At 43.0% G+C, this 27963-nt stretch overlaps 2 protein-coding genes across 5 annotated transcripts in view; one reads left to right on the plus strand and one right to left on the minus strand.

Moving 5' to 3' along the window:
- Positions 1-9286, plus strand: part of SLC44A3 (solute carrier family 44 member 3) — a 94067-nt gene extending 84781 nt beyond the window's left edge. For all 4 annotated transcript variants that reach the window (XM_057530527.1, XM_057530537.1, XM_057530542.1 and 1 more), the window contains exon 16: positions 9200-9286. The gene's annotated coding sequence lies outside the window, so the exon portion shown is untranslated. The remainder of the gene's footprint in view (positions 1-9199) is intronic.
- On the minus strand, positions 741-27927 carry CNN3 (calponin 3). Its single transcript, XM_007169567.2, has 7 exons — positions 27519-27927; positions 6610-6731; positions 6336-6402; positions 5370-5507; positions 4902-5018; positions 2909-3055; positions 741-1597 (listed from the first exon to the last, which is right to left on the minus strand). The coding sequence occupies exons 1-7, from the start codon at positions 27573-27575 to the stop codon at positions 1256-1258; spliced, it is 990 nt and encodes a 329-aa protein (XP_007169629.1). The 5' UTR covers positions 27576-27927; the 3' UTR covers positions 741-1255.
- Positions 27928-27963: the final 36 nt, after the last annotated feature.

Here is a 27963-nt window from a genome sequence, read left to right on the forward strand (position 1 = left end):
ACACTTAGCTGTTTGTTTGACCTCCTCTAGGTCATAACTGAAGGTTAGGTTTTGCTAACACTTCCTACTATAAATCCTAGTTCATTATCAAACAGCATGTCCTATCCCTGATCCAGTATGTTTCTTAATATTTATTCACGCTAGAATATGAATATAAAATCCCCCCACCCCATCCCCACCAATGTTCCCCAAGATGATTTTAAGATTATTCCAAGTTGGATTTAGAATGCACTGGAGGCAGATGAGTCACAATGGAATAAGCAAAGGTCAGATGATAGTTTGAATCCTGGCTGGCATTTCCTGTGTGCAATGGGCAGGTCCCTTCGTTTTTCTAAGCCTCCTTCTCAAGCACTCAGTGCACTGGTGTATAGATTCAGTAAAGAAATGTTCAAGTATCTTATAACAGTACCTGGGAAAGAATACTTAAAAAAAAAATCTGACTCTACCCATCTGGAAGTTAGCCAGAAAATAATCAGCCTGTGGCTCACAGGAATGTTCAAAAAAAATATTTATTTATAAAAAATACAATGGGATAAGTTTATGCTGAGAAATGCAGCAATAAATACAGTGGAAGAAAACAGAGCAACTCTACATCGATACATTGGCACAAACAGGAAGAGCAAACGCACCCCCCCAGACCTCGATGTCTGCAGGCCAGCTTTGTACACGCTCCTTTCAAAACACCACTCGGAAAAGATCTTGTCGGCTTAGGTAAAAATGAGTACACATATAATCACAAATGCACACTGATCAGGACTTTATTTAAAAATTAGCAAACAATACTGTAGAAACATTGATATATAAATTTCTAAAATGCTGCATCTTAAATTTAGTTGGCAAAGACCACATTTAGCTATAAGCATGAGTTTAGTCTTCCATGTAGAAACCAGATACTAAACTGTAAAAAAAAAGCTTCCTATTGTTTGAAAATACCACTTTAAGTAGAGGATTGTAAAAATGCATAGATCTTTAATAAAAGAATTGACTGTACAAGAGTACTCCCCTTTCACAGTATTCCTTTTTACTTCATACGCGAGTTATTGGTTATGCTGTAGGATTTAACTGTTACAGCACTAAAAGGCAACTATTTAGGGAAGAGGCAGAAAAAGGAAAAAGGAATGTATGTAAGGCAGTATTTCCTTTAGGTACAATAAGCATAATAGTGTTTTAGGAAGACAAGATAAAAATTACTCAAGGCTACCTTGGTTCTCACTGGATAAAAACAACGGGCTAAATACTGAGCTCCTCTGTGAATCTAATAATCAATGCCTTGGTCTCCATATTGGTAATCTCTGGGGTAGTCATCTTGGTACTCGCCATGGTATTCATCTGGGTATTCTGCCTGATAATCACTATCACTGATTTCCGACCCATTTGTTCCGGTTCCTTGGCTTCCATTGTGAATGACAGGTTCTGTGGGAGCAGCACAGTATTTGGGGTCATATACTTGCCGCCCAAGCCCGTACACACTCATTCCTTTCTGGGAAGCGACTTTGTTGGTACCCATCTGTAGAGAAATTGTCGAGTTGTCCACGGGTTGTAATGTTAGCTTCTGATCGTAGATGTCTCTTCGGGTACCCGGTGCTAACATCCCCGCCTGGTATTAAAACATAGTATAAAAGTTAAAACAGCAGGTAAAATCTATTCTTGTTTTTTGCATTTTATAAATTATGAAATTCCCATCGAATGTGAACACTAATAACTTCCATTTGGTTCAGGGGTAAAGCTAGCTCACCGAAATATCCTGATGCTGACTGTCTTACAAAGCAATATTCACTGGCTTTTCGAGCTAAGGTCAGCCCTTCCTTCAAATCCTTGCTCTGCTATAAAACTGCTATGTGGCCTCAAACAAGTTAACTTACTTTTAGTTTTAGGTTTCTCATATGCAAAATGGAGACAATACTACCTACTTTGGAATAAGAAGATTGGACATAACGAATATAAAAACAAAGCATAATGCTGGCATACCTGAAAGCTACATCTGAATGCCTATTATGACCATACACGCTATCCAGGATACCAATTTCAAAAGTCTGTAATACATTCAACAAAAATTATGCTGAGCAGTCCTTAAGGACTTGAGTCTTTCAGAAGGCTCTGAGACACCAAAGAGCCAGCTATTTCAGAACAACTACTCCCCTCCTTTTCAGAGTACTGTAACTCACCTCATTTCTCCACTTACGCCAACCAAGCACATGCTTTCAGATTTAATCGATAAAAAAGCAAACCTGAGTGGCAGCTCTGAGACAGTGCCCCATGTGGCAGGACATATTCCATAAAGGGTAACAACACCACACCTCATGAGGTCATGACGAAAAGCTTTTTCAAACTTTATCCCCACTCTTGTTGGATGTAAGACATGTCCCGCTCTGATATGGTTATGTGCACACCGCCTTGCGAGGTGCTGGTGATCTATTTATTCTTCACAGGAAATACTTCCATCTTGTGTGGTGGTAGGATACTAGCATTCTCACCATGCTGTATTTCCATCTCCTTAGATTCACACATTTACCATGATGCTAGCTAGAGTTCTTTGTAAAACACCAGATAATTTTACCCACCAAATTAGTTGAGGGCTTCTTTAAAAATAAAAGAAGCATTAGAATGAGCAATTCACTTGGATTTGGAGCAAGAATACTGTAATAAACGTATCTTTTTCTTCTGGTTAGGTAGAAAGGCCAGCTGTTCTAACTGCCAATAAAAGCCATGGGCCACACCATACTTGTGTGGCTACAGAAAAGGCCCTTTGATTCTTTTGCTTTCTCAGCAAATCTTACTTTCCCGAAGGAATATATATATATCGTACAAAAAATAACCGCTTTGGACTCAGTTAATAAGAATAAGGTAAGTGTGAATCTAAATAGCCTTTTTGTACTCTTTGAAACAAGTACAAAAAGGTATTGCTTACCTGGCTGGCTCCTTTGTTGGTGCCCATCTGCAGACTAATCGTGGTCTGATCAAAAGGTTTGTCAGTTTGCATTTTGGGATCATAAAGATGCCTCCTAGTCCCATAGGCTGTCATACCTGCTTGGCTGGCGCATTTGTTGGTTCCCATCTTTTAAGTTAAAAATAAAATCACTAATTATCAGAAGTCAACTATATATATATGACACAAACAAAACTTTGTTCTACTGAAAAGATTTCTTAGAAGGGATGCAATTGACAAGTCCCTTCCAATGCTGAGGTTGCAGTCAACTAGATACAAAATCTATGCTTTTACAAATAAATTTCAAGGTGCTCACTTTAAAAAGAAAAATTTCAAAAACTTCACTGGATATAAAGCCTCACAACATAATTCATCAGATACAAACATGCACATAGAAAGAGGACAGACACACAAAAAGTTATTACAGTGGTAGAATTATGAATAATTTCCTCTCCAACTCTTTCCCCTGCCCTCTTTAGCACAAATAACCAAATTTATGGGTACCTGCTTCAGCCATTTAAAGGGACAGAGCAATCTTTGGCTAAACAACATACTTTTCTACTCCAAACATATTTTGCATAAAATGTGACAGTAAATGCCAGGTGTCTTCTCTGGCAGCTTAGCAAGGGATTAAGTTTCATTAAAATCACCCACATTTTAATGGGAAAAGAACCACATTTTATTCCTCTAATTCTCATGTCACTAGACAGAGTCAGAGAGGGGCAGAATGAAGAATCTGAACTTAGCAATATTCAGAGGAATAATAATTAACTTTTATTCCCCACTGAGAATAACACAGCTTCAGGACCAACCAGTACACCTTGTTCTACTGGTTGGGGACACATTTCTACTGCTGGTCTTTTTTCCTTAAAAAACAAGATTTATTAAAGGAAAACTTTATTACTACAACTCAAACCTGTCACTGGAGAAGATAAAAAAAAAACACACATATAAGCAAAAAGGAAGGGAGGGGAAAAAAATCATTGAAATCCTACCATTTAGACATTCACTGTAAAGATCTGTGTATAACCATCTAGCTTTTTTAGCTTGTTTCTGTGTACATATCCAGATACACATATACATACAAAAATATGCATGTTCATTTAAAAAATAAAATTGGGATCACACTGACTCTATAGTATTGGGTTGGCCAAGAAGTTCATTTGGGTTTTTCGTAACATCTTCTGAAAAACCCCAAACAAACTTTTTAGCCAACCCAATATTTTATGACCTGATTTGTTCTCCTTAATCTTTGAACTCTTGTATATCATTTTCTTCATTACTAGTTCCTTTTATGGAGCTCTCACAATTTAAACAACTGATTACTGTCTGGAAATTCAGGTTTCCAGTTTCTCGCCACTGACATGATTTTGTACTGTATAAAAATAAATCCATATGTCAATTATACCCTGATAAAGCTGAAATAAATAAATAAATCCAACTCATGTAGACTGAGTCCACAGTGAGGCACCGTATCCAGCAGGTATCAGACAGTAAAGCCCTTCTTAGCATATTAGCCATTTAACAGTGGTGTTTTTGTGACACTCTGCAGGGGAACAACATGAAGGGAAAAAAATACCTGAACAAAGTATTCCGCAGGACTAATAAATCATGCTTTACTAGGGTAAAAAAATGACTTTGCTATTGAGGTTTTCTAAAATTGCTTCATTTGGTCAATAACATTTAGGAATTTATAAAGTATATTTTCTTAAAAAAATAGGACAACGTAATTAGGGAAAAAAATCATTTCCTGGAGAAACAATTACTAAGTCAGATGGCACGCCTGACGTTTCTTCTAAAACCATCATCGTCTCATGGGCTTTAAATGGACATAAATTGTATGTATACACCACAGGTCCATCCCAAAATATACACTATAGTATATCTATCTGTTCCTTACTTATGAGAGATGCTTTGCATGGTAAGAATTAATGACATTGAATAAGTAACTGATATGCAATACCACATTACTTACCTGCAAACCAATTACACTTTGGCCAGCTTTTAATTTTCCTTCATCGAAACGTCTTGTTTGTTTTTCTGCGTACTTAACTCCAATGTCAATGGTTGTATGGAATCCTTTTGTTTTAGCCTAGACAGAAATATGCACACTAACTAGTGATTCTGCCAACAGAGTTTTACAGAAGGAACAACAAAGAAATGGTACTGTCCATAGATGAAGGTTTCATTTGTTAAGACCCAAGCTAGGGGTAAAAACACATCCAAAGCCATTCAAAAACACCCCAGCCCTCTGAAATGTGAGTATTCTGATTAAGCTATCCAGTACTAGGCAGCTGATGTCGGCAGCCTTTCCACAAAGCTAATAATTACGGAAGAAACAGCCTCCTCCCTGCCTAGTCTGAACTCCTATGAGAGCAAAGATGCAATTAATCACCAACATAGTGGGGGATTTTTTAACCAGTCATTAAAGACGTATACGTACCAGACCTGCTAGGGCCACCAGCGTAGTCTGAACCTGGGTCATGTTTCCATTCTCAAAAAGATCATTTGCTTCAAATATGTCATGTGGCTTCATACCATAAGCCTGAATAGCTTTGATAAAGTTGCCAATATTCTCCAACTATAAAGAAAAAAAAGCATACAACTTTTGGAGCTAAATACTGACATTCATGTTATCTAAGAATTCTAAGGCTTTATATGACTAGGTACATGATGCCAGGCAGAAAGCTACTTGGCAAGGATTCTCAACCAGAGACGTGGTAAGCGTAGCTCTCTCTGGAAAAGGAAGAGTATTTTCATAGTTGGTCACATAATGATCTTTTTAATATTTTTAAGCAGTCAAGTTTTTTCAGTTCTTTAAAGTCAAGATCTTGCTTACATGTTTTAAAGAATTCTGTGTCTGACCTATCCAGGGCTGGAATTTTCTTTGTCAAAAAGTACAAAATTAAATTAATGCACAATTTATTATGTTTAAATTTTAATTAAAAAAATGTGTGGTTACTAAGTGTTTATCCTCATAACTCAAAGCATATGCTCAAGACAAAATATCCAATTTTACTTTATCATACACATTCATGAACTAAGACTATGCTTAATACAGTGCTCTACAGTCAACCCTTAGTTGTTATGTTAAATTCCTTGCTTTTTCCTTCATTTATCCTATGTTCTAGGACCTAGACCATAGGTTGTATTTCTCTGTGTAAGCTGTGTCAAATCCTCTCTGAGAGTATACAGACTAAATACATAATAGGAAAACTTCTAAGCTAAACATCTAATAGTCACAGAACTAATTGTAAGTAATTACGGAAACATTAAAAATAACACTGTAAAAAACAATATAGTCATGTGCACAAATTTCTGCTAAAATGTCTATTTTAAAATTGTTATCAAGTTCTCACTGCATAAAGAGTAACCGACTGGAATCGGGGGTTGCTGGTTTGGCTGTTACCTGAGGCCAGTTTAATGAGGACTCATTGACCTTCTTCACTGAGCCTGGCTGTAGCTTGTTTATGAGTCTGAAAAGAAAAGCATAAGTGATACCATATTTATTGGAACAACAAACAAGGACTGGAATGTAAAGTTGGTTCTTCTGACATCTGTAAAGGAAAGCATTAAAAACATGTGCAGAATATCAAGGTTTGACACCCTGGATTGGCAAGGTGGGCAAGACAGAGGCCCGTGGAAAGGACTGGAAGAGGGGCCACATCAGGACCAAAACTCACTCGCAGAGGATTATGCCATCTTTTAGGCCCAGCTGAAAGTTGGTGCCAATGCTCATGCCGGTCACCTCTTCTATCCAATTGCGAAGATCTTCTTCTGCCTGATGATCATACTTGGAAGCAATCTGAAACACAAGTTAACTAACTTTAGAAGTTTCACTAAAGCACCCAAAACTGCTGGCTTCTTCTGCTTTAATTATCCATTAAGACCACAGCTGTGACCTGCAGTAAATTACACTCATTGGAGTTCACTGGCGAACCTAACCATTACAGCTTGAGTAACTAATAAAAGTTTTTGGTTAAGGAGGTGTCATACAAATTTTGAACAACACATGGCGGGAAGCTGGGGCTGAGGGGGAGAAAATATGGATCAAGATAAAACAGATTCCCATTTGTGACACACAGGAAGTGACAGGGGCTAATAGTGTATGACAATACGGCACCAGCCACAGGAAATGTTAAAGATTAAGTCATCGGTTACCACATTCCAAAACAGAGTGACAGGGAGTGAGACCGGCAGGATTCTGATACATCCAACGATTTTACACAGTATTGCGATACCTACCAGTCTAATAGTTTTGTTGCCCGGAAAGCTCTGGTGTTTCTATGCCTTCTATTCAGCCAAATACACACTGCACCCTACACACACACATGCGCGCGCGCGCGCTTTCCTTGTAATAATCATTGTACTTACACTAGAATACTGAAATTCTGCTTATGTATAGTCTGTATCATATTAAGACTCCTCACAGGAAGGAAAAGCATTTGATTCACTTTTGGACCCTTAGTACCTACCCAGCATTGCATCTAACACCCAAACATTTAATAAAGTTAAAAGTTGTTAACTCTTTACTTACAGAATTCTACGATAAAGGCAACATTACCAACACAGATGCTTTACTATCATACATGCTAAAAATACCTGCTAAACACAGGTTTTGAAAGATCCCTTCATAATAAGACCATAAACCTCAATTAAAAGAATAATAATACAGTGTAAGTACTGTTAAAGATCACATGCTCAAGTTCTTATGCTATTCCTTGTCCCAGGGTCAGTCCTTATCAATCAGAGTTTTTAGGGAGAAGAACACACCTGGGAAGAAGGAAAGATTATGTGTCATTTTTCTTCTCATTAGCACAGGTGAAAGTGCCAACAACACACAGGCAATGCCCAGGGGGATGGTAATCACGGTGAGCTTAGGAGTCAGCTGCCGCGTTGCTGGAAATGGAAATAATCAGTAGAAATGTTTGCCTCTGTAACACACGATTAGGTTTAATTACCGAAAGAAATAAGATGGCATGAGGACATTTTCGTCATGGAGAGGCCCTCCAAGTTCCAGTCTACCCCAGTCACAGAGGAAACCTTCCCCCTGCCCCCCACCAAGTGTGGAGGAGGGGCCTCTGCTTCACCAGAGGGCAAATGACTTCACTAAGTGCTGTGTCATTTAAGGAGACAGCAAGTCCTCACCGTGTGCACTGCTTTCCAAGTTAGAGAAATGGGTCTACACCTTTGAAGAATGGATAATTTATTTAAGCTGTAGATTTAGTTAACCAGCATCACAAATGGAAATTCAATGCGTTTATATTTTCATGTTAAGATAACTAACACTGTGCAGTGTTTCCTGGATCAAGTTTTGGCTTGGAGGTTAGTTTATGAGAGAGCTCAGGCAAATGTTAATGTGTTAATTTCCTGCTCCCGGGATCCCCAACCCCTGAAAATCGCACATCTATTCTGACTTCCTGCCAGTTTGAGGTACACTGGCATCTGACTGTGTGGACAGGGAACGAGGAGGTAGTAACGCGCGAAGCTTCTGCCACAGGGACACGCAGCCTCTGGTGCACAGGAGGGAAGCCATCGTTCCTGTTACACCCCAGACAACAGTCCTGGATAATGTACCTCCTCAATACATCAAACACATCCACTTACACACGGCACCTTTAGAAAACGGATAAATAATAGATTAGAAAAATTTTAAGACGGCTATATTTTCACACTGGAGTCTTGTTCTAGGTGGCTAGAAAAAGAAATTCTCTCTATATGAATTTGGGGGTAGGGGGAAACAGAAAGGCACAGGTAAGGAAGAAAAGTAGGAAGTAGTACTCCTTAAGCATCAGCTATGAAAAGCAATATCTAAGAGTGAGTTGAATTTTTTTCAAAAGCAAAGCACTCTCAACTAGGAGATGCATTTCAATAAATCTAAAGAAACACAATATGCTAGGGTAGGAGGGGCTCTGCCTTGGCTAGGGCCTGGCTCCCCCCATCTTGCTATGGGACACCGGTTCATTCGTCTCACTTCCGAACCAGTTCCTGTCTGTACGACAGGAAGGCTGGCTGCATAAGGGCACTAGGTCTCCTCCCATTCTAAGCTGTGTGTTAAATAACTTGGTCAATCAGCAAAAATTGTAAAGAAATTCTTTCTCTTCATTTTTTCAAATGTAGAGTTGGAAGTTAATGTTGGAGGAGCTTTGTCTTTCTTGGGGGGTGGTGGTTAGTGGTGGTGGTAATTCTCAACCAAACGAGACCCATTTTTATTCAACCAAAAAAAACATAAAAGCCTATTTATGTTTCCTTTGTTCAAAATGTTTCTGACAGGTTCGGTGCCGTGCCCCAAACCACAGAGTGATTACAGATCTAACATGAAATATCCGAGTAGGAACGCCAGGGAGAATTTTCATCTCCTCTGTTCACTGTTCTAATCAAGGGAATGATGAAAGAAAAATCAAGGACTGGACTCAAATGAACCCAGGTTCAAACCCTGACTCTGACTAGTTACATGTGGGGCTCTGGGTGGCTCACTGACTCAGTCTCTGAGACTTAAGGTAATAGCACCTGCACAGAAAAAATTCTTAAGCATGTACATGCAAAGCCAAGAGCCCAGGTGATAAACTAAAAATGAAAACTAGGTATGCTTCCACATCATATAACTATTGGTTTTGACTTAGAGTTTTCCTTTAAGTGAAGGAGCAGCAAGGATTTTTCTACCCAAATACTGCTAATAAATGAGCTTTCTGAAGTCACGTCAGCTAAACAGAATTCAAGATTTAGGAATGTGTCTTTTTTTTTTAAGTTCAAAATTAAAAAAGAAAAAAATTCTTCAAAATCATCTAGGGAAAAAATCTATTTCAAGTTGTCTCTTAGCTTCTGGCCTGCAGCTCTGCCCCATAGGATACAGAAATCATAAGTTTCCTTTAAAAGTATACTAGAATACAACCCAAGCTAATATAATTATATATTCTTTAACTACACAGGTTATTTTTAAATTGTTTGTTATACACATCTTTTAAAATCAAGGTACTGAGAGCAATTAAAAATAAATGTAAGCTTTGGCCAATAAACTTTATTTACTATTTTCATCTAAAAAGCCTTAATTACTGAACATCAGGCAGGAAGTAAATGCTGGTATTTCCTTCTCAGAACAAGAAAGTTAGCTTCAAAAATTACTTAATCTTATCTCATTAATACCTCATGGAAATTTCACTCCAGTCTGTTTAAAAATCACTCCTCCAAGTTGTTTATAAACATTCACTTCTTTACTATTCTTTAAGATTTATTTTATTTGACCTTCCTAAGCGGATTTCAGAATTTCTGCCTGGTGCGTTCAAGTCCACAGCAGCCCCTTGTTCCTCACACGGCCCTGCCTCCTTGCCTAAACACCCACGAATTCTCTGCAGCGGGGCCTCCCAACTCTTCTCACATCAAGACACATTTGCAAATGACTTTTGTACGGTCACTGAGAACACCTGCTAGAGGCTTCTCGCTAAAGCTCACCAAACGCCCCCCCCCACCCCAAATACAATCAAAAAGCAAAGAAATGAAGACGGAGAAAAAAGCCTCTAGGGCATCTGATGGGATTGACCATCCTCCTGCCATCCAGTGCTTCTGAGCCCAGGGCCCGTGCCCAGAGTGGCTGCAGCCTCTGCTGTCCCTGCATTCTCCTCAGAGCAGCTAAGAGCACCAGTCTGGAGTCACCCTCCAGTACAAAGGCCTTTCTTCTGGATTTCTAAAATAGCACTTGTTTATTTTTATTTATTTTTTTTAGGCCACCTGTTGAGGACCTCTTTTTTTTAAAATAAATTTATTTATTTTATTTATTTTTGGCTGCGTTGGGTCTTCGTTGCTGTGCGTGGGCTTTCTCTAGTTGCGGTGAGCAGGGGCTCTTTGTTGCGGCGCGCGGGCTTCTCATTGCAGTGGCTTCTCTTGTTGCGGAGCACAGGCTCTAGGCGCGCGGGCTTCAGTAGTTGTGGCGCGTGGGCTTCAGTAGTTGTGGCGCACGGGCTTAGTTGCTCTGTGACATGTGGGGTCTTCCTGGACCAGGGCTCGAACCCGTGTCCCCTGCATTGGCAGGTGGACTCTCAACCACTGTGCCACCAGGGAAGTCCCACAGCACTTGTTTTAAAAAAATTAAACAGGTATAAGTATGTAGAGCATGCGTTCTCAGTGGCGGGGGGGGGGGTGATACCTCCTCCCAAGGGAGTGAAAACCACCTTAGATATTACAATAATTTGTGACCCTCCCCAACAAACTCTGTTCCTTTGTTTTAAATTTGGTGGAGGTCGGGAGGCAATTAGGAAAAACGTCTAAAAAGACTCTTTGGGAAAGAGATGCGGAAAACAAAGTTGAGAAACACTAGACAGAGTAAAAAAGTACAGGTCTCTCTTCACCCCTCCTCCAAATCCTACTCCCTTTCCCACCTCCCCAGAAGTAAGCTCCTGTCCTGTCTGCCAAGTCTTCTTCCAGACCACATGCACATGTCTTATAGTGAATCGTGTACAGAACAGCACTAGAAAAAGATCCCCTTCAACAACACAAGCTCTGAGGGCCCAAACTTCCTAGCAGTAAAGGGAGACACTAGATCAGATAAAAGCCCGCTCCTTCTGGCTGTTAAGAATTGCCCAGCCCTTCCTGGCACTGAAGTCTGAGAAGTTTCCCTCGCAGAATCCCTAAGAGGGGATACTGAGTAATGAGGGAAACCGAGCTTCTAAAACATTTCCACAAACTGACCCAAACAGTGCTGTTCCACACTGTTCTATGGAGCATTTGGTCAAGACGCAATTTAGTAGAAAGATGGGGCTGTACCTGCATGAGGCAGAGTGATGATCATATATGTACGAGAACTGTCTGACAGCCGGCTTATACCCAGGATATTGTAGAATCTGCTAAAGAATTAAGACATGTCTTTCCTCTATATTCCTTCCCACAGTACATTTTTTATCCCATCAGTCGTTAAAACCTGAAGCAGACAGACAGGTTACTGTCTCTGGTGGTTACAAGAGTGTCCCCCAAATGTCAGTCGTGCCTGAACTCTCACTAGATGCCATTTTGAGCCACCAGAATAATCCAGCATTACCCCAAACTCTCTAAGTAAAATCATATTCAGTGTCAGCTTCCCTCTCTTTCAAGCGATCCTTGTGTGTCTTGGATTCTTCCTTCAACTTCTTTCTGCATTACTCCTTCCTTTTGTCCTTCATTCAAATGGCCACTTTGTAACAGGCATGGTTCAAAGGCAAAGTCTCTGTCCTAAAAGCTGACATTCTAGGGCTTCCCCAGTGGCACAGTGGTTGAGAATCTGCCTGCTAATGCAGGGGACACGGGTTCGAGCCCTGGTCTGGGAAGATCCCACATGCCGCGGAGCAACTAGGCCCGTGAGCCACAACTACTGAGCCTGCGTGCGTCCGGAGCCTGTGCTCCGCAACAAGAGAGGCCGCGATAGTAAGAGGCCCGCGCACCGCGATGAAGAGTGGCCCCCGCTTGCTGCAACTAGAGAAAGCCCTCGCACAGAAACGAAGACCCAACACAGCCAAAAATAAATAAATAAATAAATTTATAAAAAAAAAAAAACTGACATTCTAGTGGAAAGAGACAAATATTAAATAAGGTGTGTTAAGACATTCGTCAAAAAAAGAATAAAGTAGGGTATTTAAAATAAGGGGAGACCAGAAAGACTGGGACCACCACAGACTCAGACAAGAAACGAACAGTAAATTTCCATCTGAAACATCAAGATGCCGCTTCCCTTCTTTTGCTTTATGACTTGTCCTTGTTGATATCTCATGCAAGAGAATGAACAGGCTTTAACAGGGTTGACCTACCTTAAACCCTTCCCCCAACAGATCCTCCAAACATGTAAAATACCTTTGCAAATTTTTAAGTATTCACGCTGGGGATACAACAGACCAAAGATCACATGCTGTGAAGTCAAACTTCAAAAACTTCCAAAAACTGTGTTCCCAGTTCCAGAGTGACATAAGTAAGTAACTTAACCCTGGTGACCTCATTTCTTGCAAGTTGTCTCCTTCCTTCCAGGGCCATTGTGAGGAGGAAGCCCATCTCAGTGCCTGACACACCTCAGAATTAACACTTGCCATTCATATCAGCTTGAGTACTGGTATGACCCAAACCCCACTGCAACCTGTTCCCTTTACCGTCTACAATTCAAACAGAGCATTCCACCACAGACAGGCTCACCTCAGATACTGCCCATCCCCACCGTCCATTTCCGTCACCACACATCTCCACTCTCCTTCCTGCCTGTGTTTGCAAATTCTCATTCTCTTCCAGATTACTTACTGCTGGTGAAAGGGATGAAGTAACTTTTTTTTTTTAAGTGAGTTTGTCAAAAAGGAAGCAGACTCACAGACATAGAGAACTAGTAGTTATGGGGGGGGGCAATTTAGGGGTTGGGGGTGGGAGGTACAAACTACTGGGTGTAAGACAGGCTCAAGGATGTATTGTACAACATGGGGAATACAGCCAATATTTTGTAAAAACTGTAAGCGGAAAGGAACCTTTAAATATTGTACAAGTTTTTTTAACTTTTTAAATAATAAAAATAAAAAGTATAAAATTAAAGAAAATAAAAAAGAAGTAGCTAGTACAAATGTTCAGTCTACTATCATCAACTTTAAACACTGGATTAAAATCAGATCCTGTGGGAATGATAAATACCAAATGTAAGACAGCAATTTCTACAGGAAGAAAGAATGGGATCAGAGAGCAATTGTATTTTTAATATATATTTTTTCTTTAAACTGGAAAAAAAAATTTTTAATTTAAAAAATTAAAAGTGGGTTTGTATTTTATGGGGAGTAGGGAGTAGGAATTCTAGAGAAAATCACTTTACATTGATGTCAAGGTAGATTGCGTGCCTTCTTCAAGTTCACGATAGAATCTGAGACTCATTCTACGGCATGAACTTACTAAATATTTGAGAGGAAATTACTATATATTCCAAAACTAGGGAAAATCACATCTGCCTGGGGTAAACCAGAGTGACGTCTGAGGGCATTTTAAATTTTGGCCCTTCTCTGAGAGGTACAGCCAGATCTTCAGATCAAGGTATCAGCATATGGCAACAGCACAGATCTTTCCCTCCAAACACATATAGTCAAATAAATACAAAGATACTATGACTCAACGTATGAATACTGTGAAGCTGACAAGAAATGAAAGATGTTAAAATAACTTAAGAGGAGTTGGTCCAGTGCCTAAAGCGAATACTAGAACTAACAAATGGTAGGAAAAATGCAGAAACAATAGAAGGTCGACTTTGTCTTCTCTATCTAGAAAATGACCATCAGACTACAAAGCTTAGAACATACATAGTTAAAGGTGGATTTTGAAAGTTGAAACTTAAACAATGAGGAAGTAATCATAGAGGCTGGATTCCCAGAAAAATCTAGACTCAGAAATAATGATTTAATAAAGATGTGCCCACTGAATAGCTCACCATGTGAGAAATCTTGGCAGACAGTAGTGACAGGAACCTAGAGGGGGGCCCACTCCTGCCCACTCCCACCCGCAGTCAAGGGTGTCTCCACTACAGGCTGAAGAACCCGGCTGTCACGCTCGAGTGGACTACAGAGAGAGGGTGTGCACTCGGAGGGGCAGGGCGGTCATCACCGGGAGCCAGGGTAGCTATGCGAGGCATATCCAAGAACACCTGCCTATGTCTTCTTGAGGTCAAAACAGGCTTCATTCATCTTTCTACCCCTAGAGCCCATGCCTGACCCATAGTGGGTACTCAGTAAATGATTTTTTATTTACCGATAGTATTACCAGACTAGGGAAATGCCACAGATCTAAAGATCTCTCTTGTTACGGAAAGGCATCTGCATTTGAATGCTTGCTTTTTATGGGCGTCACGTCGCCTAGATCTCATCTTAGATGGATCACTAGGGACATATCTGTTTTACTTTCTGATAAAAGCCCCTTATGTCTATGGCACTCCTGAAGTCCAGTTTCGTAACCCTAGAAGTAGGGCCTGGTCAGAAGGAACAACCATGCCCACTGTGCTGACCTACGTCAAGGGAGGAGGAGCTCCCAGGGATGTGTACCCGGAGGCTTAGATTTACATCTGTGCTCTTCTGTTCTGCTAGCTAACAATTTGAAACTATTGGGCATACTTAATAAACTAATAAAAAATAAATTGGGAATAGTTAAAAAGAAACAAAATTCAGATTCAGAAAGATCCTAGCTTAATAAACAAATTCTTCAAGATACATGTAAAATCCTGTCCAAAGTTCTAGAACTAACTAGTAATGCTTACTCAGTGAGCCTAAAAAAGCTAATGCTATCTTGGTCTGCACAGGTCTACAATTATTTATAAAATACTACTGCTCATCTTATTTGTTCGATGGAAACAGCCTCATGAGGTAATCAAGGAAGGGATTATTTAAGTGAAACAGGTGTGCGAGGAGTATGTGAACTATAAAATCTTAGGCAATTAGTCACCTCTAGACTCCGAAATCAACTTGCCAAAGCAAGGACTGGAATCCTCCTTCGAACCACCTCACCAGGTGATGACATTGATCAAAACAGAATGAGTTAGTGCTTTGTAGTCAAACAAAGGAGCTAGTTAATAATCCCACTGACCCTGGTAGTCAATTCTGTGGGCCACACTCTAAAAGGGGACATTTACAAACTGGCATCAGTTTTGAGAAGGAGCAAACTGGGTGGAGAAAAGATTAGGAGAATCATACACAGCCTATCGTGAGAGACTGGTCAGCCAGGAATGGCTACATATGGCCTAGAAGGGACTTTGGGGGCAGGAGAAACAGCTTAGTACCATCTAACTATTTAGCTGGAAGTCATACAGAAATTCTGAATGCCACACATAGGGCAGACCACGGATAAAAACGCAGAAATCCTAGGGAGCTGACCAGAGAGGCACGCAGGAGTGGAGAGAGCACGTGCACCAATGCAGCAAGGGTGGGAAGGAGACCCATGAGAAAGCTTGCTGGAGGACATCCTCTCACTCGGGAAGGAGGCCGGCTGGGTCTTGAATTTTATGTCACTGTAGAGATCTTGCTGAAAGGGGATCTTAACAAAAGCCCCCAGAGATAAAGAAAAACAGAGATGCTCTTCAAGTTTTTGTTTGCTTTGCCTCACCTCTAGAATATTTAAGGGTCTACACCTCACTCATCACAGTATTTGCAGGTATCCAGATTTTTTGCTGCTATCCAGGTTTTCAACACTTGTCTCCTCAGCAGGACTCTAGATGCCTCCTAAATAATCTGAGTTGGGCATGTGAATAGCACTGAAAAATCTTCCTTTCTTTTTCCATAATTACAAGGAATATCATGGCAGTAGCTTTTTTGCAGCTTGGGAATGTCTATTCATTCCTCATCGATTACTTGGCAAGTCTGCTTCATAGGCTGAGTCTCGAAGTCCATTATGACCTGAGGAAGAAGGCATGAAATCCACCCCCACTGTCCCAAGTGTCAGCCGTAAACTCATCTCTCTGGAACTGGGAAACCCTTTCTGCTCCCAGACCACTGGCCACATTCATCCAAGTGCTCCCAGCTGTCTACCCCAGAACAGAGTCAAAACACACATTGCCCCCTGACTCTGAACTACTGATGAGACGAGGGTGGAAAGGAGGCCAAGGAGGAACAGATCCCAGCATCTCAGTCAGCTTTCAGTACATCTGGAGCTCCTCTTGGGGATCCTCTTCTGCTTACTACAGCTGAGTCTGCCCACTGGAGAGATGGCTTTATCCAACCAGCGAAGAACAGAGTTGAAACACCTCCTTTTAAATGTAGGATAGATGCTGGTTAGAGAGATTTCACGGGAGTCTTACAGAGGTATTAACTGTGCTAGATATCACTGCCGTTTTCTCCCCAATGAAAACTAGAGGGTGTGAAATTTCAGTGAGGTCCATGGCACTCTCCACATCTCAACAGTAAAAACTAACTCCACATTTTACCTGATTGTAATGTCATCTGAGAGCACAGAAACGCGGGGAGGAAGTGAGTTCCTCTGGAAGCACCGCACCCTCCATCAGAGTGCTGCACCGCAACACCAAGGTCCCCTGGACATTGTGTCATGAAGGCTTGCTAGGGGACACCCAAGCACAAAGAACAAAATAAGCCCAGCTTCGCATCCTTTCCAGGTCAAGGGCCGAGGGACTGAGGAGAGAGCAGTACCCAGGCTGCAAAGGGGCCCCAGCAGGACTCAGCGGAGAGAAGCAACTGAATCAACAGTGTATTCCACGAGCAGGCCTTGGCCTGGACACTCTCCTCTTACTCCTGGCTGCATACGCCATCATACATCAGTGGTTCCATGAGAAGAGGAACACAGCACTTGCAACAGAAAAGGGGATGTCTTATCCACCTCAGTTCTGTTTTCCTGGTCCTTTTCCTTTTCCTTTCCCAGCTTTTCATGGCGAAGAAGCTTCTTTGCTGCTTTGCTCCCACCCACCATGTGTACTGAGCCCTTCCTTTATTTGGTCCATCAGTGGGCACAGACTACCCCCTATCTTGTCTGAAACAAGCGCATCTTTGAACCTGCTGCCAACCTCAAACACTGTCCTGTTTCTCTTTTATTTCAAGACAAACCTCTCCATTTCCTCACTTAGTACTCCTTCCTAACCCCCACCGGAAATTTGCTCTACTGAAAACGATCTCTTAAACGGTCACCAGTGATCTCTCTGTGGCCAAGTCCAGTGGCCTGTTTCCTCTTCCTGGCCTCTCTGCAGCACTCCTGCGGCCCCCTCCCGTCTCTCTTCCCCCTGGCTTCTTGTTAAAGGACCTGGAGCTTCCCTCTCTGGTCTGCCTTCTCCTCCTCCCCTGAAAGATGCCGATTCCCCGAGTTTTGGCCTCAAATTAAAATGGTTAGGGGTGTGGTCTCTGGAAAGTGAATGCTCTGTTTAGAATTCCATCTCCACCATGCCTCAGTTTCCTCAGCAGTAAATCAGAGATCATTAATAGCGCTTCCATCAGAAGGTGCTGAGAAGAATCAATGACTTAATTTACATAAATCTTAAGAACTCAATAAATGTCCACCCCTAACCTTCTATCTACACTTTGCTGGCCACTTCTGTCCAGATACTAGAAAGATTTCCTCTTTCAAATCCAATATACCATAAAAACCACTTACTTGATACTACTATTTGATAGCTATTTTGATAAGAGATCATTTTGATGCTGTCTGAGCTTTCTATTTAAAAAATTATCTCATCACATAATTTATAAGAGGTGCCCTCGCCCCATTCTTTGGCCTCATCTCATTGCCAACTCCCACTTGAGTCTGGTGGGGGTGACAGATGGCGTAGGGGTCACAAATGTCACTGACTCAAGACTTGAAAATAAAGAACTAAAGCAAGTGACTTGAATTTTGACAAGGCTGCTTTGATAATTTTATTTGTTCTTAACATCAAGAGGAGATCTTCCTTCTCTTCTGAACCATTGGTGGGAACTATACAACTGTTTAGACAGCAAGTTGGTAATACCTGCAAACACATTTAAATGTTAGGTCAAAACTTACACACTTTTCCACACAAGTACTTTTTAAGGCAATATCCACCAGTAGGGAAGTAATGAATAAATACATAGCGGAAATCCACACAATAAACTATAATTCACTTTCTAAAATGTTAAAATGATATTTAAAGTTGTACAAGCAGTTGGGTGGGGCTAAGGGATGCAGGATACTTTCACTTCTTTACTTTTATATTTTGGTACAGTTTGCATTCTTCTTGACAAATATTTCATTCACAAAATAAGGATCAAAAAAGAGAAGAGGTTCTCATAGGCAAGGAAGGTTGGCATCCCAAGGTAGATGCATCATCTTCATGCAGAGATGACTTGTCCGTGGTCATGGGCTCAGCAGGGATTCGGACCCAGGTCTTTCTCCAAAGTCTAAGGCTTTTCCACCACTGGACGTTCTCCCTCTCCCACCCCTCTAACCAAACTGAGATAGGAACTCTAAGCTATACACAGAGAACATAGCACGGGCAACTACGCCGCTTGCAGACAGAGAACCAAGAACCAGGAACAGGGTGGTGGCTTAGACACTGTGGCTTAACATAAAGTCCTTCCAACTCATGGAGAAATGAGAGTGCAACCAAAAGTAACCACCACCACCATCGCTGTAGCAGATCGATACACCGTGAACTTGCTGCGGCTTTGATTCAAACCAGCCCCGGAATCTGTAGTCTCAAAGGGCGTTGCCAGCATGGTTCAAAAGTTCACAGTAAGAGATTTGGCAGAGATGCCTCAGACTTTAATTCTTCCCCTGGCCCCTATAAAAAGTAGCTTCCTACCGCATGCATGTTTTAGAAAATGCTGTTAAGACCGACTGCAGAAGAGGATGTCAATAGCACAGTTGTCACTGAAAGGAGAAAAAGAAAATGGAAAAACGAAGCCCAGAGAGGAAGAAATTTAGGAACGAAAGCCTGGCTGGCAAAGCCCACGCCTGTGTTTGTGTGTGTGGCCGAGGTGAGGTTGGGGGATGGGGGTTTATTCAACATCCAGGCCTCTGAAGAAAGGGAAAAGAAGAGACAAATGCATGTCCATTCAGGGGGAGAGATCTGGCTGTGTGCGGACTCTGAAGAGCAGCCCTAAGGTTCCAGCTCAGCTGCTAAGGGCTAAGGACTCCAACAAGCTCAAAATATGCTATTAAATATAAGTATAATTTCTATACTCGATTAGAAGTATGAATGCTGTTGCTATTTTTGCATCCAAAGTAGAATCACATGTTTGAATTATGAGAGACTCACTACACATGGTATTGATTATTTTCTCTATTTCCTCCCACGTGAAACGAAAGGAAGGAAGGAAAACTGCAATGATAAAGCACTCTCTCTATCCATTTGTAGAGCCTTCTGCAGCGCTAAGCAGGCAGAGAGGCTTGAGATAATAAAGAAAGATTAGTATGCAAACATTTGAGAAGGGGAGAGAAGAAACAACAGTGATATCATAGCCAGCATGCCTAGCCACCACTCAGCAGCTAGGATCCCCTAGAAAATGTGTGGGGGAAGAGAGGAAAAGGGCCATAAATGCCTAGCTTATGACTTGCCCAGAAGAGTCCTTCCCAGCCCAGAGGGCCTTCTCTTTTCTCTGCACTCACATCCCTAATTCCTAGCCTTCCCACAGCGGATGTGCCCGCCCAACAGTGCCCGGGCTCACACCCTGAAGCTTCCTGGTCCTGGGAGGAAGGAAGATGTTGAAGAGGTCCCCTCCCTACCACCCAGGGGGAAAGCTAGGAATTAGGCTTCTCTACTCATGGACTTGCTTCACACAGGTCTAGGTAGATCCTTCCAAAGACCATTTAAAAGTGAAGGCCTCCAGTGACAACACTACAGGGTAAATATGTTTATCAGCCCACTGTGGAGGAATACGAGCCCTGTCTGAACCAAGAAATGAAAGATGTGTCTTGTCTAACAGAAATCGACTTCTTAGGAAGAAAAACCCAAGTAATGGCACGCCCAGAAAACAAGGCCTCTAGCTCTACACAGAAGTCCGTGGCCCTGTGGGCAATGTGGACAGAGTGAGAACAGGGAGAGAGACCCCGGGATTTCAATGCAGTAGTGCATCACAGGCTGCCGGGGGAGGAGGCCTGGACCAGGACTCTGGGGGCAGATCAGAGTCCTGACACAGAAGCGAAATCGAGAGGTACTGCTTGGCTCTGTGGTCCTCTATTTGCCAGAAGCCTCATTCAGATACAAACACATTCGTGCCTGAATGTCCAAGTCCTGGCGATAATCTCAAAATCTAGAAGATAAATCAGGAGAACACGGGACTGAACCTACCCAGCAGAGCAAAATGGAACAATTGCTAACATTTACATAATGTGTACTTTTGGTTCTAAGCATTATTTGAAACACGTTACGTGGATTGTCTATCTTGCTTATTTCTCCCCAAAACCCTATAGAGGTAGGTACTAGCATATCCTCATTTTACAGATGAGACACAGACAGGTTATTTGCCCAAAGTCACAGGGTAAGAGGCAGAACCAAGATTACAACCCAGTCAGTCTCCAAGGCCACCAGGTTCTACTTTCTCACTGAGAGGAACCTAGAGGGGACCTACCCGACATCTTCAAGTTCACAAAGATTCCCATGGTCATGTTTTCATAAAATGTGCAGAATTCTTTTGTACTTTTTGTAATGATAAACCCTAAACTATATAAGCTTCAGGCCCCACAAACAGTGTGGATCAACCCCAGGCTCAAAAAACCCTTAACAAAAACTTGAGCGCAAGTACATATGAATAATAGCTAAGAGCCCACCATGGCTATGAGTTCAGAGTTAAGGAAAGCCAATGCACGTGGTATATGCTATAGAAGGCTAATGCCTAGAAGAAAATGAAACTTGCGGAAAATTCTAAGAACAAGCTCCTTTCCACCACCTAGTCATATTGAGATGAGAAATAAACATTTCCTCTCTCTCTTAGATATAATGGTCATAATTGGCTGAAAAACCAAAACCATCCAATTGTGCTTCTTCTTCTTCTTCTTTTTAAAAATTTTTTTTAATGTAACAGATAATATTAACTGTGGTTCCCGATATACTGTTAAGTGAAAAGAAGACACTCACTAACCTCATGATTCCACCTGGAAGGGGAAAAGGCATAGGGAAATAGAGGCTATGCCTCTGCTTGATGATGGTAGCAGCAAGGTCTTCATTGTCAAGCTTATTTTTGGAATCTTAAAGAACAGAGGCAGACAAAGGAAAGAGTGTAACAAGCTGTAGATCACAGGATAGCGAGCTTGATAATGATCCCCATTACTATTCCAGAGTAAATAAGTCTGAGCATTTTTAAAGAGGTAGCATGGTACCTCTTCTCAATTCAGCAAACTGTCTATTTCTTTAACTGTTTTGGTCAAGACAGGAAAACAAACCAAAAAAGCAGGCCAACCACAACGGCACATCAGAAGGGGCCTCTACTGTTCCTCCCTAATCTGGGAGTCTAAGAAAGAACTTCAGCAACAAAGAAGGAATTATCTTACTGCTAAGTTTTCAGTGTAATATTAACTAATAAAAGAAATTGCTCAAGAAAAGCAAACTATAAAAATCACCATGTCGGGCTTCCCTGGTGGCGCGGTGGTTGAGAATCTGCCTGCCAATGCAGGGGACGCGGGTTCGAGCCCTGGTCTGGGAAGATCCCACATGCCGCGGAGCAACTAGGCCCGTGAGCCACAACTACTGAGCCTGCGCGTCTGGAGCCTGTGCTCCGCAACAAGAGAGGCCGCGATAATGAGAGGCCCGCGCACCGCGATGAAGAGTGGCCCCCACTTGCTGCAGCGGGAGAAGGCCCTCGCACAGAAACGAAGACCCAACACAGCCGTAAATAAATAAATAAATCCAAAGTTTAAAAAAAAAAAAAATCACCATGTCCTTCAAAAACATCACACTTGCACCACAGAATTCCTTTACACAGACTTGTCAAACATGGTTACTTTCCAGTTTCTAGAGATGGTAAAATCTATTCCTGATGGGTAAATTAATGAAATCAGCAAATATTTATTGGGCATCTACTATGTGCAAATATTTATTGGGCATCTACTATGCGCTATATTCTAAAATATAGATCTTGATATATCTCATCAGTGAATAAGATGGAGATCTTATCGCTGGTGGAAAGAAACAATAAACAAAAAGTTCTGAATTAAAAACCTATTTCTGGGGACTTCCCTGGCGGTCCAGTGGTTAAGACTTCCTTCACCTTCCAATGCAGGAGGTGCGGGTTTGATCCCTGGTCAGGGAACTAAGATACCAAATGCCTCGCAGCCAAAAAACCAAAACTAAAACAGAAGCAGGGACTTCCCTGGTGGCGCAGTGGTTAAGAATCCGCCTGCCAATGCAGGGGACACAGGTTCAAGCCCTGGTCTGAGAAGATCCCACATGCCGCAGAGCAACTAAGCCCATGCACCACAACTACTGAGCCTGTGCTCTACAGCCCGCGAGCCACAACTACTGAGCCTGCACGCCTAGAGCTGGTGCTTCACAACAAGAGAAGCCACTGCAATGAGAAGCCTGCGCACCACAATGAAGCGTAGCACCCCCCCGCCGCTCGCCACAACTAGAGAAGACCCAACGCAGCCAAAAATAAATAAATTAATTTTTAAAAAAGCAATGTTGTAACAAATTCAATAAAGACTTTAAAAATGGTCCACATGAAAAAAAAAATCTTAAAAAACCTATTTCTGAACTGTAAAGTTAAAAAAAAAAAAAAGCTAAAGCTAAACCCATCAATACATTTTTACCATGATTCTGTTCCTCTAGCAGAAAACAAGGCAGACCACCTTCGGACACAGTTTACAACAGGAGTCCACAGACACCCTGGGGTTACTCTGATCCGCAGAGCAAACCGGTTGTCCAAGTGGCACTGGGCTGGTAGGCCGGCATGGCCTCATGGGACATTTGGTCCTATTTAATTATTACTATATGATTGTTTAACCTACTCTTCAATGACTTACAATTTTAGTAATAAGCCTTCCAAAATGGTTTTTATCTGTTGAGGGATACCATTTTGAAACCAAGATTTTGTGAGAAGCTACTTTGCTCAAATCAGACACTCCCTGGGAGCAGAAACTGTTAGAATGTGCATTCCAATTCCATTCTTCTTAGTATCTCAGTTAGACTCCTCCCAAGAAACATGCCCAGGTAAGATCATTTCAGCTCCACCCACTCCCGCCCCGCAACTAATTTCCTCCACGTTCCCTGAGACCCGTAAGAAAGCTCCCGGCACCACGTGCTCTAAGACTGGTGCGGGTATGCTTCACTGCATCCTCAGCTCTACAAGAAAGTACCCGACTCCAACATCTTGTTCAGAGCCAAGTGTCAGGAAATGCTGTGCTTCCTTTTGGGACCTGTCATGTTTCCATGGCTTATAAGGCACAGAGGTATTTACCTTTGGTCCCCAAGATGCAGTCAAGGGCCTGGCGTAACCTGTATGATACATGTAAGACCTTACTACTTTACGAGTGTTTCCATCCCTCACTGAACTATCTACACCAGTTTCTATATTCCGGACCTTCTACTCCATTATAGTCTTGGTAGATTGCAAGTTATGATCCTTTTCTTGTCATTAGAGACATATTGATTATATCGCAGGCTGAAGGATTCTACTTTTTTTAGGTTGTTTTCAAACATCTTCTTGCCTATTAAAAAAAAGTAAGTCTGTATGTTCTACCAGGTATTATTATCTTATCAAACAAGTGTCTTAAATTTACTGACTTTTCCCTGAAATTTTACTAATTAAAACTATCTAAGATCAAATACTTCCTCAATTCAAATATAAAAAGACCAAAGGCTTTTTTAATATAAATGGAATACTTAAAGAGGCAGTGACATACAAGTCTAAGAAATATAATACCAATACTAGTTTTCTATTACTAAGAACTAATAGCCACAACATACTCATTGAGTACTTACTGCAAGCCAGACACATCTCAACAATGCAGAGTTTAGAGGTGGTAACTATCACTTCCCCCATTTTACTGATTAGGAAACTAGGACAGGGACTAGGGACGCCTGAAACAGAAGCAGATGAGGTTCGAGAGAGACCCGAGGCGCATCTGGCGGAAGGCGGGCCTGAAGGAAGCCCCCGCAGGCTGGCAGACCCCCAAGATCTACCTGAAGGGCAAATGAGTCTCGTGTGTCTCTCCCCCAGCCCTGGCGGATACCAAATAATTTGCCCACCATCATTCAAGGCAGTAAGTGGCAGAAGGGGGATTAGAACCCACATCTGCATCACTCCAAGGTCCATTCCACACTATCTCCCCCCACTTTGTTAATGAGGTTTTAAGAAAAAAAATTAATATTTAAGCAACGTATCAGTTATGCAATACATAAAGAAAAAGCAAGAAGAAATCAAAAGGTGTGCAAACCAAGCAATGACAAAGATCATGTTCCATAGACCCACTCAATCAGGTGGTTCTGAGCCCTCAATTGAAATGCAGTATCTCATACAAAGGACTAGCAAACATGGATATTTGATTTCCAAGCCCAGAAGAGATTAAAACAGCATTAAATGAATAATCATGATGCCAGGAACTGACAGGTGAACAGCAAAAATAGCGGGGAGGAGGGTGGACAATAGTGACATCTAGCAGAACATTAGAGTTAAAATTCTTAGAATATTCTAAGAATTTAGAATTCTGTGATCTTGAGCAAATCCCATCTTTCTGAGCTTCAGCATCCTGATCTGTAAATGATGTTGGATAATCCCAGGAATCCTACCCACCTCAGAGGGCTGCTCTACTGCTGAGATCAAAAGACTTCCTATGGGGCTTCACTGGTGGCGCAGTGGTTGACAATCCGCCTGCCAAAGCAGAGGACATGGGTTCGAGCCCTGGTCGGGGAAGATCCCACATGCCGCGGAGCAACTAAGCCGGTGCGCCTCAGCTACTGAGCCTGCGCTCTAGTGCCCGCAAGCCACAACTACTGAAGACGGCGAGCCTAGAGCTGTGCCCGCAACAAGAGAAGCCACCGCAATGAGAAGCCCGCGCACCGCAACGAAGAGTAGCCCCCACTCGCCACAACTAGAGAAAGCGCGCGCAGCAACGAAGACCCAATGCAGCCAAAAATAAATAAATAAATTTATATATATATATATATATAAAAGACTTCCTATGAAAGAATACTGTATGAAAGGGCCATATAAATGAAAGGGGTTATTAAGGATGGTTTGATGCTTAAAGGGATAAACTCACAGTTATATAAACCTAAAGTTTAACTTTCCAAAGGTTCTGAAAGCTGAGGTTTTACTATTTTTAAAAACGTATAATAATTACAATGATCTAGCCTCAGTCCACGCATTTCCTTCAGTCTGCTCAATGATAAGTAGGCAAAGGGCAGAAGTTGCTTCATTAGTCAGCCAAAAGAAATTAACATGGATATTAACGTCCAAGAAAAGTAAGTCTCTAGAAGGACTGCCAAAGTTATCAGTACCTCATTTACAATGCAAAAGGTAGAGACTCAACTGTTGCCAGCCAAGAATCACAAGGGCGAATTAAAATTAATGTGCACAAGCCAGGCCAGGGTATCACATCCAGCAGTTTGGACATGCTGAGTCCTCTGAAAGGATTCCTAAAGCTCCCCTTGCAAACCTTGGAAAGAACGGAACAATATTCTGCAAGTTTTCAATTGGTGGGGTTTGTAATCAATCATACATAAACCACTCACTTTTCTGTTCTTTACAAAAATGTTCAGAAAATCGTTTTCTAAAATGGGCAACACACTTGACAAGGTAAAAGATCTAAATTTCAATTCTGGATACATAGACTAAAATAAACTCTTTGCTTCAGAGATTGTTTAGAACTTATTAACAACTGAATTACAATATGATCTGGAGACTATATAACGGGGTGAGAAGAACCACAATTCTCCCGTGGGGTGTGACAATGGTGCGCTTCATGGACTCTACATAATTCACTCCACAGCGCGTACACCCCCAACGCTGGGATGTTACAACTCTGACAATGCCAGTGAATTCTACAAGCGGTAGGACGGTGCGGTGGCAATCCTGACATGCTTCGGCTCCCGGGAGGTTAATGGGAATTAAACCACAGCAGCCCTCCTTTGTGGCGCTTTGGCCAGAACAGCAGAAAGGAGACAATGAGCGTTCTGTGCGCAGTTCCGCGCCGATTGGCTGCTCTCTCCCCCCAGAAACCCCTGATGTCATGGGCTTGGAATGCAGGGAGGGAGGAAGGAAGGAGAGGATTTGGGGAGGGGGACGCCTCTCATCTCTTTCCCAGACCGAAAGTACTAAAGATAAACCCAACGCATTCTTATGCTGGGCAAAGTGGCAGAACCGAGGTTACCAAAGCCCAATCACTCCAAACTACAGCCCGCCTCAGCAAATAAACCCTAACAAAAGCAACCCACGAAGATTTCCTTGATATCGTTGAAGTCTAACGTACTACAAACTTCTCAGTGTTTTATAAAAATAAATCTCAAGTCTACAGCAGATATTCCCAAAACGGCGCACTCAGGCTTTGTCTCCGCTTCCCGCAGAAGCAGCAGCAATTGGCACCGGTATTCGACAACCGTGAAGGGTTCTGGACGGCTCCCGTTCTTCCGGTGGTCCCAGAGGTCCGTGCGTGGGATGCTCAGCGGTCTCCCACCCGGGAAGAGGCGAGGAACAATGGGGGACCCAGTTTGGCCACGTAACCGCCTAACTTTACTCACACACTTGAATTCGGCCTGGGGTTTGGAGTAAGAAAAGGTTCAGGGGCGGCCAGGAGCCCGGGCCGGAGCGGGTGGCGGAGGCTGCTCGCTGGGTCCCCAGCCGCGCGGACTGACCCCACCTAAGGGCGAATGACCACGCAGGAGCGCCCCCTTCCCGGAAGGGTGCGTCCTGCAGCCGCAGACCCGCTCCTGGAGCCGAAGGCAGGCGCTGCGGGATTCCAGGAGCCCGGGAACCCACCGCCCGCCGCCAGTCCCGGCCCGCGGCGCTGGAACAAAGCCAGAAGAGAGCCCGGGAGCCGGTGCTTGGAGTCGGGGACAGGTCGGGGACGCGCGGCGACTCTCGCGCCGCCCCGACATCTCCTCTCCGCGAAGCCCGCCAGAAACAAGGCGCACTGGGCGAAGCGCGGCCCACGCCACCCCCGTCCCAGGGTCCCCTGGGCGGCGCCCTGCATCCCACCTCTGGCCCCGGGGTCCTGCCCCACCCTTGCCCAGGCGTACCTTGTTCTTGACTTCGGCCGAGAGCCCATAGGAAGGGCCCTTGTTGAAGTGGGTCATGATGAGTCGGTCGGCGGGAAGAGGCTGAGCTCTGGTCCGGAGGTTTCTCGCACTCGGCTTCCCCGCTCCTGGCCCCGAGAAGTGGCCGCACCACAAGATGCTCGGAGCTCGCTCCCCTGGGCGGCGCAGGAATCGCCCGGACTCGGCGGCAGGACGCGGGCGGTGCCTCGGCTACTCACTCGGACGAGGTCCCGCAGAGCCTCCCGGTCGGCTCCAGAGTCCCGCACGAACTGCCCCCCACTGCCTCCTCCGGACCTTCAGGGATTGGCCGACTAGCCCGACCAATGGAGGGCCTCCTCCTCCCGCCTCTCCCGCGAGGGGGCGGCGCGGCCAATTGAAGGGCGGCGGGCGCGGCGCTCCCTCCCCGCGCGGGTCCCTGGACCCCGTC

The sequence above is a fragment of the Balaenoptera acutorostrata genome, chromosome 1 (assembly GCF_949987535.1).
Source record: "Balaenoptera acutorostrata chromosome 1, mBalAcu1.1, whole genome shotgun sequence".
Classification (NCBI taxonomy): Eukaryota; Metazoa; Chordata; class Mammalia; order Artiodactyla; family Balaenopteridae; genus Balaenoptera; species Balaenoptera acutorostrata.